Source organism: Epinephelus moara, chromosome 24 (assembly GCF_006386435.1).
Source record: "Epinephelus moara isolate mb chromosome 24, YSFRI_EMoa_1.0, whole genome shotgun sequence".
Classification (NCBI taxonomy): Eukaryota; Metazoa; Chordata; class Actinopteri; order Perciformes; family Serranidae; genus Epinephelus; species Epinephelus moara.
This window is the reverse complement of record NC_065529.1, coordinates 12,448,283-12,464,581: the sequence shown is the minus strand read 5'-3', so window position 1 is coordinate 12,464,581 and position 16,299 is coordinate 12,448,283. Positions and strand designations below refer to the sequence as shown.

The 16,299-nt window shown below is 39.2% G+C and overlaps 1 protein-coding gene across 1 annotated transcript in view; it reads left to right on the top strand.

Moving 5' to 3' along the window:
* The first annotated feature begins 5,643 nt into the window (after positions 1–5,643).
* LOC126386756 (calcium-activated potassium channel subunit beta-4-like) overlaps positions 5,644–16,299 on the top strand; it is a 42,648-nt gene continuing 31,992 nt past the window's right edge. Inside the window, exons 1-2 of the mRNA XM_050039317.1 lie at positions 5,644–6,033; positions 10,794–10,964. Of these exons, the coding sequence (XP_049895274.1) occupies positions 5,869–6,033; positions 10,794–10,964 (336 nt within the window). The 5' untranslated portion in view covers positions 5,644–5,868. The remainder of the gene's footprint in view (positions 6,034–10,793; positions 10,965–16,299) is intronic.

Sequence of the window (16,299 nt, the reverse complement as noted above, 5' to 3'; positions counted from 1 at the left end):
TCTTGTGTGGCGATCAGCAGTGATGTGGTGGTTCACTTTTACACTGTGATCTGTAGCCTATAGTTCGGCTTTAGCTTCTAACTATCTTTGTCTTTTTAACCTGTTGTTGCTGCTGAGTCAGTTTGACATCCTGGATATATCCTTCAAACACAGACTGTAGACCCCTCTGTCTGCTGCTCTCTGGAGTCACTCTTTCATTCATCCAAAAATATGATCTCTGGAGTCACTCTTTCATTCATCCAAAAATATGATCATATTTCTTCAGGGAGTGCAGTTAGTTAATATTCCTGCTGCATTAATGTGTATGTGTCATTTTCCTGCTGTAGATGTTTAAGGTTGAGCTCATTTTAACTCCTTCATATCCTGCTGGGTAGTTTAATCTACAGCAATGCATCATGGTCTATAAGATCATCATAGTGTCAGAAAACAGCCTGTTCTCTGCTATGTGACGACGACTTTTCCAGCTGATCCCAGAGGGTTTTTAAAGAGTTTATTTAGCTTCAGAAAGACAGAGATTTTCTCAACACATAAAGCAACACTTTGTCCTTCAGTTTATCACAAACATTCAACATCAACACATCTGGAGATACGTGGTTTTCACAAGACAGGAAGGCTGTGAAAACTGCCATTTGAAAGCTAACTAAAGCTGTCAGACACATGTAGGGCAGGTAAAGATACAAGCTTACCCTCTGAGATGTGGCTGCTGAGGAGTATGACATAGAATAACATGGAAATACTTAAAGTACAAGTACCTTGAATTGGTACTTGAGTAAATGTACTTTGTTACATCCACTCGTCAACAGGTATCTTTTTCACACTCACTGCAGGTTGAGGGAAATCAATACGTCTCAGTCAGCTCATTGATCATTTAGTCCTCGGAGGCCATTTTGAACAGCTGCATCTTTAAGAGCGATCAGACTGCCAGCACACACACACACACACACACACACACACACACACACACAAACTCACACACATGGATGATGAAATGAAACTCTATCGATCCGTGAAGAGAAACTGTGTCACCACAGCAGCAAGTAATGAAGTACAGTAAAGAAAAAAGACTATGTGAGAGAGCGGCCATAATGAAACGAGATCATATCAGATTTCTGAGACCATGAATAAAAAAGATAATGTGTTTAAAGTGACATAACCCTGAAAATAATAAAACATGTATTCCTTCCTTCCTTTCCTTCCTCCTCAGGCTCCACTTCACTCAGCTGCCCGATAAACCCGCTGCTTCTTCCCACTTTAACCTGAATAACAAACCGGAGCTAGCTGGGAGCGGTTAGCGGAGCGTTAGCCGCAGCATGACGGAGGGAAGCACAGCCAGTTAGCCTCCGCTAGTCTCTGAGCTAGCCCCGGCTCTCCGTTTGGATCCAACCGGAGCACCGAGCCCTGGTTTGTTATTCAGGTTAAAGTGGGAAGAAGCAGCGGGTTTATCGGGCAGCTGAGTGAAGTGGAGCCTGCGGAGGAAACACCGGGACCGTCTGGATGTAATAGTCCGTGGAGGTGCTGCGGTGCTCGGCTGCACAGATAGGAAACCCCTCGGCTGACAGGATGTACCACTCTCTCACTCCGCTCTCTCTCACGCAGGCGCAGAACGTACGTGCTACTTGGCCGTCGGATGTAGTCCGTGTAGTGTGTTCAAATGCAACTGACACAGGGCGACGTGAGGTGACGTAGACGACGCAACAGTTGGCTTTCGTCGCCACTAAGTCTTTGATGTCGGTTTGGTGTGTCCGCGCCTTTACACCAGTGACCCTGCCGACAACGCCAAATTTCTGGTGACAGTTTCTACTAGACAAAACACATCGAGTCAGAAACCACAAGGCACTTGTACTTGTGACGTCCTGACAAGACATAAGATGCAAGATGACTTCATATTCTTTGTAGTTAGTGGCACATCGTACAGAGGCCTAAAAGTTTCCTTAAAGTGTTAAATGTTGAAAAGATTTTACATAATTACATCATTTCTATTATATTGTGAGTTAGCGTTTCGATTACATTAATAATTTCCATTACAGGGGAGATATCCCAACTGGAAACACATCAATGACTCGATTAAAAACAAATGGTTTTGTTGCTTGTTGGTGTTGAACAGTGGTCTGCAGCTTGGCAGGCGTCTCTCCTATATGTGACAAAGCATCCACCATCCCCTCCACCTCCTGATGAAGTCAGCTCACACACTACGTCACTTTAGAAACAATATGATTCATATGAAACATACAAATGCAACATATTCGTGGTTTGCATAAACACTGACAGCATTTTCTTCTGGTGACTGAGCTGCACATTTTGACAAATTTAAATCCTTAAAATCAGAACATTCGTGGCGTAGTTTTGATCTTCCTCTTCATCTTCATCTTCATCGTTGCCTCTGGTATTTTTCCTGTCGGTGAGACACGGCGGATGTTCCTGAGGGAGACTGATGTGCTCTCCCTCAGCTAAGAGGCTTATCTCATCCAGCGTGTAGCATTCAGAGAACAACAAGCAGCCAGCGGCGAAATATAAAACACACATCTGGATTGAATCATCAGGCCACCGGGGTGACCGAGCATCCCTCAACCTGCAGAGAGAGACAGAGAGATGAAACCATAGAAACATCCCAGGGAGCTGCAGGCTGCACTGCACGGCCAAAAGTATGTGGACACCTGAACACTGGCTGTAGAGATTCACTCCTTCTCAGACACAAAAAAATCTACTCAAAGATCAACATGTATTTCTCCAAATTATCCAGTTGGTTTTTAAATAATTTATTTACTTTAAGAAATAAAACTTTTTACGACAGACTCTTGAGACATAATCATGAACATTCATGTACTCTTTCAGTGCCTATACTTCAGATCTGATACAGCACATACACTTCTATATGCAGAACCACCTGATCCACACTGTTCACCTGATCTTCATATTCACCAAATTTAAAGATATGTTGTTTTTACTCTGCAGTAAACAAGGATGCATTTCTTTCTGTTACATATAAAAGCATTTTCTGATCTGATACGTCTGAGGTTAAGGTCAGGTTTAAGGGAGAAATCATAGTTTGGGTTGAAACATCTGCTCTGTTAATATCATGGATTCTTTGTTACCATGGACTGTTGGTTAAATGAACCATGGTCTCACGCATTTTGTTGACCCAGCCCTCCTCATGACCACCTCTGTAAGAGGTTTAATGTCGTGTGACTTCCTTTGTCGGCCACTCTGCCCAACAAGTACTTTTGCTTTAATACTTTAAGAGCAGTGTGGTTATGTCAGGCACAAAAAAGACTTGGCTATGGAGGAAAAGATCATGTCTTGCCTTAAAATACCCCATTTTAGTAACACAATCCCTGCTGGAAACACAGTGATGACTCTGTTAAAAAACAACTAGCTTTGGTTGTTGGTATTGAACAGCAGTCTGCAGCCCGGCAGGTGTCGCACCATCACCATCCCCTCCACCTCCTGATGAAGTCAGCTCATATACTGCGTCTCTTTAGAAACATTGATATGAAACATTTAAAATTTACAAACATAAGGTATTCAAGATTTCTTCTAGTAACTGGGCTGGATACTCAGATCTTTTACTTAAGTAAAAGTAGTAATATCAAAGTGTAAAAGTACTCAAAGTTTTATTTGAGTAAAAATACAGAGCTATTTGCATCAAAATATACTTGAAGTTTTAGTCTTGAGATATTTAGCACCTGAACTAGCTGCTGTAAATCGTAAAGCTAAGTTTGTCCCCCCTCGCTTCCCTTACAAATGTTTCCTTGTTGCTTGATGTAACATTTTGATTTGTTAGCTGACATGACAAGTTTGCGTAAAGTTTTATCAGGAGTCAGTTAGTAAAGGTTGAACGATGGACAGCGTTAGCTTGCTGTTCTGTGCCCGAGCTAGAGACTGCAGCCCAGCAGAGTTCCTTCACTGATGTAAATGTCTATATGTTCAGTTCTCACGTGCCGAAGTTAAGAAAGTTCCTTGTAGTGTGAAGTGATTTCCACTCACGCACATCCAGACAGATAAGCCTAGTTTACGTCGGAAGCCGAAAGCACGACAGCTCGACAGTATCGTCTCGTTATGTGATTAAACATGAGTTCTTCCTTGAATGCGGGTGTATTTCCTGGTGGCAGTCGGGCCCCAGTGCAACCGCACTGCCTGCACTGTCTATATTTACGCTCCTGCTTTAATGTGTTCGTCACTTCAGTGTTGCAGTTGGTAAAGGTGGAGTCCATTTTAATGACTTGTGTGTTTGTGTGCTCCCTAAATCCAATGTTATGTACAAACCTAATGGCTTTCTTTTGTAATATGTGTAATGTATATAAATTGCTTGTTACCTCAGACCTATACACAGTACTCGTAAAACGAGTGAGCAGTAGATGATATGTTTTGATTTATGGTCCAATATGTGTCTCGATTTTTCCCATAATGCATTGCTTCCTGCGGCTTTGATTGAATGTGACTTATTTGAGGTTTCCAGCTGATTTTTTGATCCAGTATCACTCCCAGAAATTCATTTTCACACACTTTTTTTATGTCTATATCAACATTATCTATCCTAATTTGCACCTGTGTATCAATTTTTAGATTTCCAAATTACATCATTTTGTTTTTTGTCAAATTCATTTTATTTGTTTTTTTTGTTTCAAAGCATCAATCAATCAATCAATTTTATTTATAAAGCCCAATATCACAAATCACAATTTGCCTCACAGGGCTTTACAGCATACGACATCCCTCTGTCCTTATGACCCTCGCAGCGGATAAGGAAAAACTCCCCAAAAAAAACCCCTTTAACGGGGAAAAAAAAACGGTAGAAACCTCAGGAAGAGCAACTGAGGAGGGATCCCTCTTCCAGGACGGACAGACGTGCAATAGATGTCGTACAGAACAGATCAGCATAATAAATAAATAATAAAGATGCTACCTGGTTGATCCTGCCAGTAGCATATGCTTGTCTCAAAGATTAAGCCATGCAAGTCTAAGTACACACGGCTGGTACAGTGAAACTGCGAATGGCTCATTAAATCAGCATCTTTTCAGTTTATTCATTTCTGTTATGATCTCAGTCAGAAGCAGCTGTAAATCCTCTCCGGAGCATGAAATAAAAAATGGTGTCATCCACAAATATCACAAGTTTTTGAAACTATTTTGGTCCCAGTACTGACCCCTGGGGTACACCACAAGTAATGTTACCACATGATGATTTCTATTCACCCATCTGAACAAATTGCTGCCTGTTTTTTCAATATGTTTTAACCAATCAGTGCTGTTCCCCTGATGCCTAATTTTTCCAGATTTTTTTGATTTGTATTTTGTAGTGTAGTGAAGTGGAGTAGCTTTATACAGTAGCATAAAATGGAAATACTCAGGTAAAGTAAAAGTACCTTAAAATTGTACTACAGTACTTAGTTACTTTCCACCACTGTTTTTACTTAAATGAGATCTTAAATATTTCTTAACAGAATATTTTTACAGTGTTGCTGCTTTTTCAGAAGTATTTTTAGAGTACTTCTTTCAGCAGTGGTAATAGATTACTAAAACAGAGTGGGAGATGAACGACACGAGCTGAGGAGGAGGGAGCTGTAGGAGGTGAACAGAGACACTAGAGTATAAAACAGAGAGAGGAGCTGAAGGAGGGAGCTGTAGGAGAAAGAAGGAGGGAGGAGGATCCATGCAGCCGGAGGGAGGTGAAACAGATTTAGAGACAGAAAGCAGCCTGTGTTCAAACTCAACAGTTTCTCAGCAGCAGGCGAACAGCGTCGCCTCCTCCTCCTCCTCTTCATCCTCCTCCTCCTCCTCCTCAGTCATCATCCATCCATCCTCCTCTTTCTCTCCGCCTCCTCCACCGGTCCTCCTCTCCATGCCGGCGGAGGTCTCCGCGGGGCTGCCATGGCGAAGATCCGGGTGTCGTACGAGTACTCCGAGGCCGAGGACAAGAGCATCAGGCTGGGCTTGTTCCTGATCGCCTGCGGGATCCTCAGCCTCTTCATCCTGGGCTTCTGCTGGCTCAGCCCGACCCTGCAGAGTCTGCAGAGCAAGCCGGCCAACTGCACGGTGAGCCCGGATACACGAGCTCCGAGCAGCCGCTGATCCGCTGCCTCCGGAGCCTCAGATCTGTGCTCCTCCGGTGGAGGAGAAGTAAAAGCTTAGTAGTTGTAGTAGTTTGAGGAATAGTGGAGGCAGTGTGAGTTAAAACAGGAGCTCAGTACTCTACTTTTACTGTTATTCTGTTCAGTGTCATTTTCATAGTAACTTCTTACAGTGGTGTATTTGCTCCCGTGGTACTAACAGAAGTATTTTTATTAGTATGGTCAAAATTACTGTGGTTTTTATAACCTGTTAGTGGCACTTGTGACATTAAGAGCAATAACCTGACAACAGTGTAATGTACTAGTATTAGTAATGGTGATAGTACTAGTCTGTGGAGGTCATTATCAGTAGGCCTATTAAGCTTTTATTAGTTGTACTGATTGTTGCAGCAGTATTGAATATTATATATATTATTGAATAATACTATTTTTGTATCATATTAAGATTAAATTTAATATGCATACTAGTATCAAAGTTTTAAGGAGTAGTGGTGTAGTAGTTGGGGAGTTGGTGGAGGCAGTATTAGTTAAAACTTGACTTTTATTGGTATTTTTTCAGTGTCATATTCAGAGTAGCTTCTTACAGTGGTGTATTTTTGTTTGTGGTATTTGTAGAAGTGCTTTAATTAATATTGTCATAATGTGACTTTTATTTTTAGCAGTGTTTTTGCAATTAATATTAGGTTTAGAGTACTACACCACTTTTTACAGTGCTGTAGTACTCATAGAAGTATTTTTCTTAGCAGTAGCAGTAGTAGTACTTGTATTAGTAATGTAGTCATTGTTAACAGGTGTCCAAATTAGTGGTGCTACTAATCGTTGTGTGTTTTGATATTGATGGTACTGTTGTCATTTAGTGCAGTAGTAGCAGCGGTATTAATAATGCAGTATTACTGGTGTCCGGATTAGTTGTGATAGCACTAGTGATATTGAGCTATATTTAGTTGGCTATGGTGTCGCAGCAATATTAAATCTAAGTATTTTCGTATAAGACTAGTAACAAACTTCTGAGGGGAAGTCCTAGTTTAAAAAGGAGCTCAGTGCGTGTTTATTGTTATTTTTAGCAGTGTCATTACCATTAATAGTCCTAATGTAACTTCTTACAATGGTGTATTTTTTATCACTATTACTATCAGTATTGTCAAAATTACTATGGATTGTGGTATTAGTAGAAGAGCAGTAGTAGCAGTATATGTATTCATAATATCAACAGGTGTCCAAATTAGTAGTGCCACTAATCATTGTGTAACTTCTTACAGTGGTGTATTTGTTCTTGTGGTATTGATAAAAGTATTTATTATTAGTGTTAGTATTAAGTAGTAGTAGAAGTTGAAGTATTGTCATTTTTGAATTGCCCATTTAGAAGTATTTTTGTTGGTATCAATGTTAAACCCAGTATCCAACTTTTAAATATAGTAGTAGTGTTGGTCAGATTGCCGTAAAGAGGTACTAATACTTCCTGCGGATGGGTTTTCTGTTAGTTAATAGTATCAATAGCAGTGCTAGAAGTAGTAATTAATGCTAAAACAATGAGTTAATCAACAGATAATCACAGTTTTGTTGATTTATCAACTTTATCGACTGTTGGTCGAACAAAACATCGTCTATGTCACATTATGATGATATGATCTTTAATGTTAGTGACTTTGAGGATGAAGACAAACTTGTTGGTTTGGCAAATTTACATCTGGTTAACTGAGCTTTTCTCAGGAACCTTCGAGGTTATGTGACGACCCTGATTTTTCATCTAGCGCCACCCACACATTGAAGTTATCACTCATCTAGTGATGTATTCTGTTTCTCATTCATCAGCCCAAAACATGCTGACCATCTTCTTTTTTCAGAACATTACTACAGAGTTGTATTTACATCTGATTAGTGTAAAAGTGCAGCCTCACCTCTCAGGTTTGGTTCTATTTTGGGAGGTCATTAAATCTGAGAATCCCACCTGGGGTTTCTTTATTTGCAGATGAGCTCACTGAAGGTTTCTAAGAGTCTCTGAAGTGTTGCCAACATTTTTGTTTTTTAAAGCAATTCAAATAGGTAAAACAAAGGATAACAGCAGCAGAAACATGTCAAATTGGTTGTTTTAAGTTCCTTAAGTTAACTTTGGTATAAAACAGAGTCACGACTCAAGAAATGCTGTAAATCTGTGTGATAGATTAAAATATATTGTTGTATTTTGAGTTTAAATATTCTGTCCTGTTGGGTTGTAAAAATCATCTATTTCCTTTTGTAGCAGAATAGCAGAAGAGTTTTCCTAAAAAAGTTAAATCCTCTGGTCTTTTTTTATTTGAATCTTTTTTATTGTCGATACAAAGTGGGTTTTTTCTCCTTCGGGTCATTTGGTTCTTTACACTGCGTCACTTTCCACTGTGGATTATTGAAACTGTTTGCACAGCGTTTCAGAACTGTTGGGAGTTTTCATGACATAAATTACAGCCGGGGCCGGCAGTCCTGGCTTTTTACTGTGGATGATGAATTCATGCCAGCTTGATTTATTTGGCTGTTAGCTTATTGCATCGTCCTGAAATAATGTTCGTGCATTACAGAGAGTGGAAACCTTTTGTTTTTTTGTCTCTAAATCACAAAGCCATGATGAGGCAGAGAGAGTCCACTCTGTCATCCACTAATCCACAGCTTAATATAACATAAATCACAATACTTGGACTTTATTGCATTTCCCTGAGTGATGAAGAGAGGTCTGACTTTTATCAAATCTGCATTGATTGATTGTCTATTTACCATGTATCGATATTTATTTTCCTGCCTGCAGCTGTTGTTTCAGTGCTTTAATGAGCAGGAAGAAGAAATGCAGCCATCACTCTTTATTTTAATCTAAATCACTCACATATTCGAGTTTAATATCCGAGATCGGTGTCTGGACTCACATCTTAACAACAGTTACATGTACAAACAAACTCTTCCAGTACATTGACTGTTCACTAAGCTTAGTTTACAACAATAACATGGCAGATTTACCATCAAAATTCATAGTAGGCAAATATTTAAAACAATGGCTCCTTAATTTCAGAGACAAGTAAAAATAGCTTCTCATTTTTAGCCAACTATACTACTATTGAAATGTCTGTTTTAATTAGTCAGCTAGCTAATTAGGCTAACGATAGCTCCATGAGTTGGTTGAAAATGCTATCTCTGACCAGCTAACGTCTTAAACACTTATTTTAAACTAGAACTCCCTAGAGAGCTGCAGTGATGACGTTTTTTTCTTGTCTGATCCAAAATTCAGCCTTGAGGTGGTTCCCTCGACAAAAAGCTAATTTGACGTCTCCGTTAGACTTTGGATTTTTGCCGAAAATAAACTTGTGGTTTTGTTTTTCATCGAGATAATCTTCACAAATGAACACAAATTTTATGATTTTTTAAGTGTAAATGCAATCGGCAGACGTAAACAGCCAATTGTAGGCTATAAATGCACAACACCACAGTTGCATGACTTAACGTTGTCACCACAATGAGGCTGTAAAGCCATGTTTGACATGATGACATTTTGTGGTCTCATTTAGTCGCTTGTTCACAACCACCTTACTTACTTTCAAAATTCGAGTAACATATTTACTTACTCTTTTATGCCATAGAACAAAACATGAAAATCTCACAAGTTTGTGTGAACCACTGACCCAATTTCAGACATCTAACAAGAAACCCACTGACTTTGAGACGAGGGAACTGTGAATGCTAAAATGCTAACTTATTTTGGGGGTTTTGGACTCATGCCTGCACTACTTTTTAACAACATAGCAGATTTACGATCAAATTTTAAAGTAGTTTTTAAAACAACGGCTCCTTGATTTCGGACAAAAGTAGCTCTCATTTCTGTCATTTTTGCTTAAATGACACCTGTCTTAACTAGATAGCTAGCTAATTAGGCTAACAATACCTTAATGGGTCAGTTGAAAAAGTTATCTGCTGCCAACATATGTTTTCTGCTTATCTGTTTTGAAAGTAGGCCACTATAAAAAGAATTTAATATGCACATGATCTACACTTCATAATTGCATACATTATGTTGTGCTAAAAAAAGACAGAGGCTAAAGCTAACGATCCAAGGTAAACTGATCCATGTAGGCTAGGAGACATGAATTCAGAGCATATTTATGTACCAGTGTAGAGTTAGTATTATATCATAAGAACAACTATGACATAGGATTGTTATGTTGTTTTAATATAACCCTGTTTGGCTGCTTAGCTTAGCTTGGTTTACACACTTTGTATTTTCAAACAGTATGTTTTTAGTTTTAAATGTATGTCAAAGTACTAAGAGGACTAATTGATATATTTGGGTTAACAATGGCAGGGGTTGCTGGAGTGTAAACTTCCCCAAAATCCACCTGAGAGCAGGAAAGAGCTGCTAACGTTAGCTTAAACTCTGATAGTACCCAGGACTGCTGTCATCACAAAGAGAACATTCTACAACTTTAAGTTGAGCCTTAACCCTTATAAACTAATGAATTCCTCTCTGGCCTAGTTACTACAAGAGGTAGTAAGCTAGTTAGCCAGACTTGCTAACATTAGCAGCTTGTATTCGAGCAGATAAACCATCGCATTCTCATTCCAACTCATCAAATATCGCTGCTTTATGTTGCTGTTTGACAAAGGTTTAGCAATCAATCAATTCCCAATAAAATAATAATAAATGTGCGAAACTGGTTTTAAGTTTTCCAAGAATAAGTTAGTTAAAAATGTCACTCTCTCTTGGTCCAGGTGGTGTCGGTGTTGCGTCCGGAGGAGATGTTCGAGTGTGTGTTTACGTGCGGTGCGGACTGTAAGGGGACGTCTCTTTATCCCTGCCTGCAGATCTTCGTCAACAACTCAGAGTCGAACTCGGTGGCTCTGCTGCACTTTGATGAGCAACAGCTGGTCCTCAACCCAAAGGTAACAACATAACTACTGTTTATTACACCACAGAGTGATGCAGGAAATTTAACACTTACAGTTCACGTCACGTTCGTCTTGACGTCTATGGGTTTTTGGTTAAATGCCTGAAAGAACTTCTGTAGTTTACAAAGAGTAAGAGACTTTCACGTATTGTTCTACAACATAAAATATATGTCATTAAATACTTACCTCGTAAATTATCAAGTTTTTATGTGGGGTACTTGTACGTTTTTGCTTATACTTAGACTCCACTTCAACTCAGAGGGAATAACTTAAGCTACTTTGCAAGAATACAAAACATAATCAACTATTTTTTAATTGACTAGTTAACTTTTACCAGCTGCAACATTTAAGTGATGAACACGTTATCAGTTATTATAATCCAATAATATAATTTATGTTTTTCTAAAATGGGCCAGTCTGCAAAATAAATAGTTTTACGTCTGGTACTTGAAGTATATTTTGATGTGGAAATTTGTAAATAACATTTTGGAATATGTGACTTTTTCTTGTAATATATGACAAAGGTTTTGTCACCTTGATGTGGTTGTTATTAGTTGCACTGTATATTATATTTCGCCATTTTTGTCTTCATCGGATATTTACAACAGCAGAGAGTTACACATTCGATCCATCAACTGTTTATCTCCACAGTGGTGCATTCATTTGCATTTCCTTTGCTGTTTCAGTGATGTTAAAATTCTACTGATCGCACCTTTAATTTTTATGCTGATTACTAAAGAATTTTTATGTAGGACAGTAGTCAAACAAGTATTAATGGCTTTGTTGAAAACAGAGAACAAAATTAATGTGAGCTAATTAAATTAGTTAGAACACACATTAAGATAATAGATATCTGACAGAAGCTTATCAGTGTAGCGTTAATGGATTTCTTTAAAAATAAAAATTGATTTATGAATTATACATTTTCAATATCCAGCAGTTGAACTTGGATACATTAATTCATACAGACATGGTGCTGAACTGGTTAAATCGTTGTATTTCCTGTGGATGAGGTTTAATTTGATGCATCAGATCAGGTCGAATCAGGAGTTAAATATCTGAATGCCGAAACATGCACAGATAAAAACGGCAGTGCAGCAGCGAACTGCTGAATTACATGTTGTTGTATTTTTGTCCGTGTGAGCGTCAGAAGAGTTTCAGTCCGACTGGTTTTTGTTTCGCAGCTGCATGAAGTCGTGAGCTGAACAGAAATAGATTCAGTGAGACACAAACACGCCATTAAGACACTCAGTGTGTGAATGAAGGACTTAAAGCACCATTAACAAACAGCTGACAGTAAACACATCACAGCTGACATCCTGCGGGATATCGTGTGTGTGTGTGTGTGTGTGTGTGTGTGTGTGTGTGTGTGTAGTGTCAGTTTAAGCTCCTGCAAATCCTCCACCGTGGCCAAAAGTATATGAACACCGTCATATTTTTGGTCGGTTTGGTTTTGGCTCCAATGAATACTTTGTGTTTGTCAGCTTCCTGTTTCAACCAGACACAAAGCAGCTCCATAAAGAAAGGCTTATCCCAGTTTTTTTGAGAAGAACTTGACCTCAAATCCATCCAACACCTTTAGGATGGAGGAGACGTACGCCACTTCCCACAGAAAAATTGTGATCTATAAAAACAGACTTGATGGGAGAAACTTTAACCCATGCTTTCAAGCATTATGGAGACAGGAAATTGGCGACGCAGATGGTGAGGGGAAAGTCTGGTTGTAGAAATTGTCTTATACTTTTTTGGTGCATGCCATTTTTGGCTTTTGACTGTATGTACTTATTTAGTATGGCTCCTATGCATGGTTTTAGAAATGAGAACACCACCATCAGGGTCTGACCTCACGAGGGCTGAAGGTCCTAATTTTATAATTATTACTTGTAGGGATGTCCCGATCACATTTTTTTTGTATCCGATCTGATACTTTGCAAAGCATTAAGAAAGAAAAAAGAAGAATGCTTCAAAGCTGTCCCATAAGGTTTGTTTTTTATTTAAATAGTATCCAAAAAGCTTATCGGTGGTTCAGCAGCACAAAATGTAAACAAATTCTGAATTGTAAACAAATTGTCCCTCCAGAGGTGCCGTAGGGCTGTGGTAGGCGAGGTACTGCCGTTAGGTGTGGCTGTGTTGCTCGGAATAAAGAGAGAAGCAGTGGCCGCTGAACCTGTTGTCTCGACTCCTGTCCCTTTATTGCTCATTAGCTGCACTCAGTTAGGTGAACCCAGGACGCTCGGTTACAATACATTGGAAAGCGGAGTCAACAATGAACAACATAGATGAAAAACCTGGCCATTTTTGTTGTTTTGATTCCTCCGATCTTTTATTACCAATTCCAATTTTGTAAAAATAACGTGATCGTTGTGGGACATCCCTAATTACTTGCCAGAAACACATCGATAAATCCGGCAACTGCTTTGTGTTTTCTGTCATCTAGCAGTGGCGCCTTTTTCAACAGCTGCCGTCACTACAAGCAACACTATCTATTTGGCTGAGTCACCAGTTAACACAGTCACTCATTTAACCAAAACATCGGACAACTTGGACGTGTTTTGTTTGTGATGCCAACCGAATGATTACTTATTGGTCTTTATGGTGTCATAGTTAGATCAACTGCCATTATATTTCACGCTAACATTGATTGAGTGACTCTGTGGGACCAGTGCAGCCCTGTAGCCCTCTAATGTTAGCTATGTTAGCGAAGCAGTGTTAATTTTTTGCTAACGTTACTTGTTTCACCATCAAAGTTTAAGTGTGCCACAACTGTTGGAGCAGATGAGAACTGCATCGTTCTTTACAAACTCCTATCAGTGTAAAAAGTAAGGTAAAATGGTCAAAGTAATAATTGTACTCATCTTCATTTCATTTCATTTTATTTATGCAGGAAAGGAATTAAAGGTAACATTGCGTGTTACAGTTAAAACTGGCCTGACTCAGTTAAAAACTGGTTTTCAGCAGGTTCCTGTTCTGCAACAAAAACACATTACAATACAGAATAATACTTGTTCAAATCACTTGATCCTCTGTTTTCCAGGATATCCTCTTATTCTAGTTGTGTAATGGGAGCGTATGGCGTCTTTTTATACAGTGTGTGAAGGACGGGGAAGAATATCGACCCTCATGCAGCCATTTTGTTGTGTTCTTTCAGTGTTATGAGGATTGAAAGCATCGTATGTAGACATTTAGTGGCATTTATTTAAGCTTCTTTTCTGCATTGTTCACAGATTCTGCACTTTGTTTTCCCCAGTCCATCTAGAAAATGATTTGACACACTCTTGAACTGTAAACTGCCATTTTAGCATCAAAAGTAACGCCCACAGGTGAATTTTATCTGGTTATGTTTCTGTAGTAACAGCAGTTTAAGATGGGAGTACATTTATGACAGTTGTAGGGAAGTGTTATTAAATTCTATTTTAGTATAATAATGATGATAATAAATTTGTTTGGTCACAAAAATAAGAGTCACAAAGGAGGCCATAAAAACATGCAAAAAACAAAGGCAATCAAACAACCAAGCATAAAACAATAAAAACATAAGCCACAAGTTAACAGTAATAGGAAAGACCATAAAATATTTCCTGGCAAATGGGCCCAGATTTTAATGACAAATCCCAGAATATATACAGGGATCTTGTTCAGGCCGTCATTAGCAAATTGACTGTACAGCAAAATAGGTTGAACCTGACTCAACTTTTGCCTCAATGCAACATCATCATTTAAGGAGCTGCATTGACTAAATATGTGAAGGCACACATTCTTGGTAGATTACATCTTTAATGCTGCATTTCTACTTTTTATCTCACAATCATTGCAACAGAAAATCAAATAATTGCAACTTCCAGAGTTGTTAATCCTGTCTCAGAGTATTACAAACTGTTGTGCAGCGTTGAAGCATCTGATAAGCACTCAAACATGACTTTACAGATTTTATTTCATCGTCTCTGAATGTTCACAAACACTCTTGTGTCTCAGTGGGAGTGAATCTCTGCAGCCAGGTTGCCAAATCTGGTGGAAGGTTTGAAGCCAGAGGACTGGAGGCTGTTAGAGCTGCATGTTAATGTAAATAATCTCAGAATCACATGTTCGACTGTCACATGAGGGTGTAATACTCAGGCGTCCACATACTTTTGGCCATGTATCGTAGGCAAAGCAGAGGAGATGGGTGTTTCCTGAGCTGAAAAACAAAACAATAACACCAGGACAAACAACCACAGTGTCCGTCCGTCCGTCTTGTTGGTCCACAGGACGTCTCCCTCCTCTAATCTTCCTCTTCTTCAGTGCACGTCTGGGTCGTCGCTACAGCAACAGAGTAAATATAGAGGGGAGAGACGGCGCGTCATCGATGCCGCTCAGTCGCCATGGCAACCGCAACAGAGATGATGTGTAGAGAGGCGGAGAGAGAAAGAGAGAAAGAGAGAGAGAGAGAGAGAGAGAGAGAGAGAGAAGTCACGCTTCATTCAGAAATCCCTCAATGTCTGATAGAGAGGTTGGATATCAGGATGGAGGTCTGACTGTCATCTTTCATCTAAAACTAATGACCTTTAAAGCCCCGCCTCCTTATGAGGTCTGAATTTTAAGAATGAAAACAGCAATAATGTGTTGGCAAAAGGACAAAGCAAAGAGGATAAAGATGTGGATATATTGTTTATATTGAGGTCATTACTGAAATGACCTTTTCTGATTTATGGACATGTGTATGTCTGCAAACAAGCTGTAAATACAGTTATTACAATCTTATATTTGTCTCAAAACTCTGATATAAATCCACTTATACTGTACTCAAAGGAACAGTGTGCAGGATTTAGGGAGATTTAATGGCATCTTGCGGTGATGACTACAAAATGCAACCAGCTGAAACTTCTCCCGGTTAGAATTCATTCACTAATGGAAAAAAATATAATAACCTGCGACTCTTTTCTCTGTAATAATATATTCATGCTGTTCTCTTTGCCAGGTGTCTTTCTTAAAGGTCCAGTGTCTCAGATTTAGGAGGTTTTAGTGGCATCTAGCGGTGAGGATTGCAGATCACAACCAGCTGAAACTTCTCCTGGTTACAATTCCTTCAGTATTCATCGTTCAGGAGGTTTAAACCAGGAGCTGAATTATCCACAGAGGTCTCTTCCCCTCCAAAACAAACACACCAGCTGATTAAAACTGGCTCACGTCAGACATGCGATGTGAAATAAATAAGTGAAAGTATAAATCAATCAATTTTATCTTTTAGAGAGAGAGAGAGAGAGAGAGAGAGAGAGAGAGAAGGAGAGAGAGAGAAGGAGAGAAGGTGCCCGGTGTATTATAGGGGGGTCCTCCGGCAGACTAGGCCTAAGTC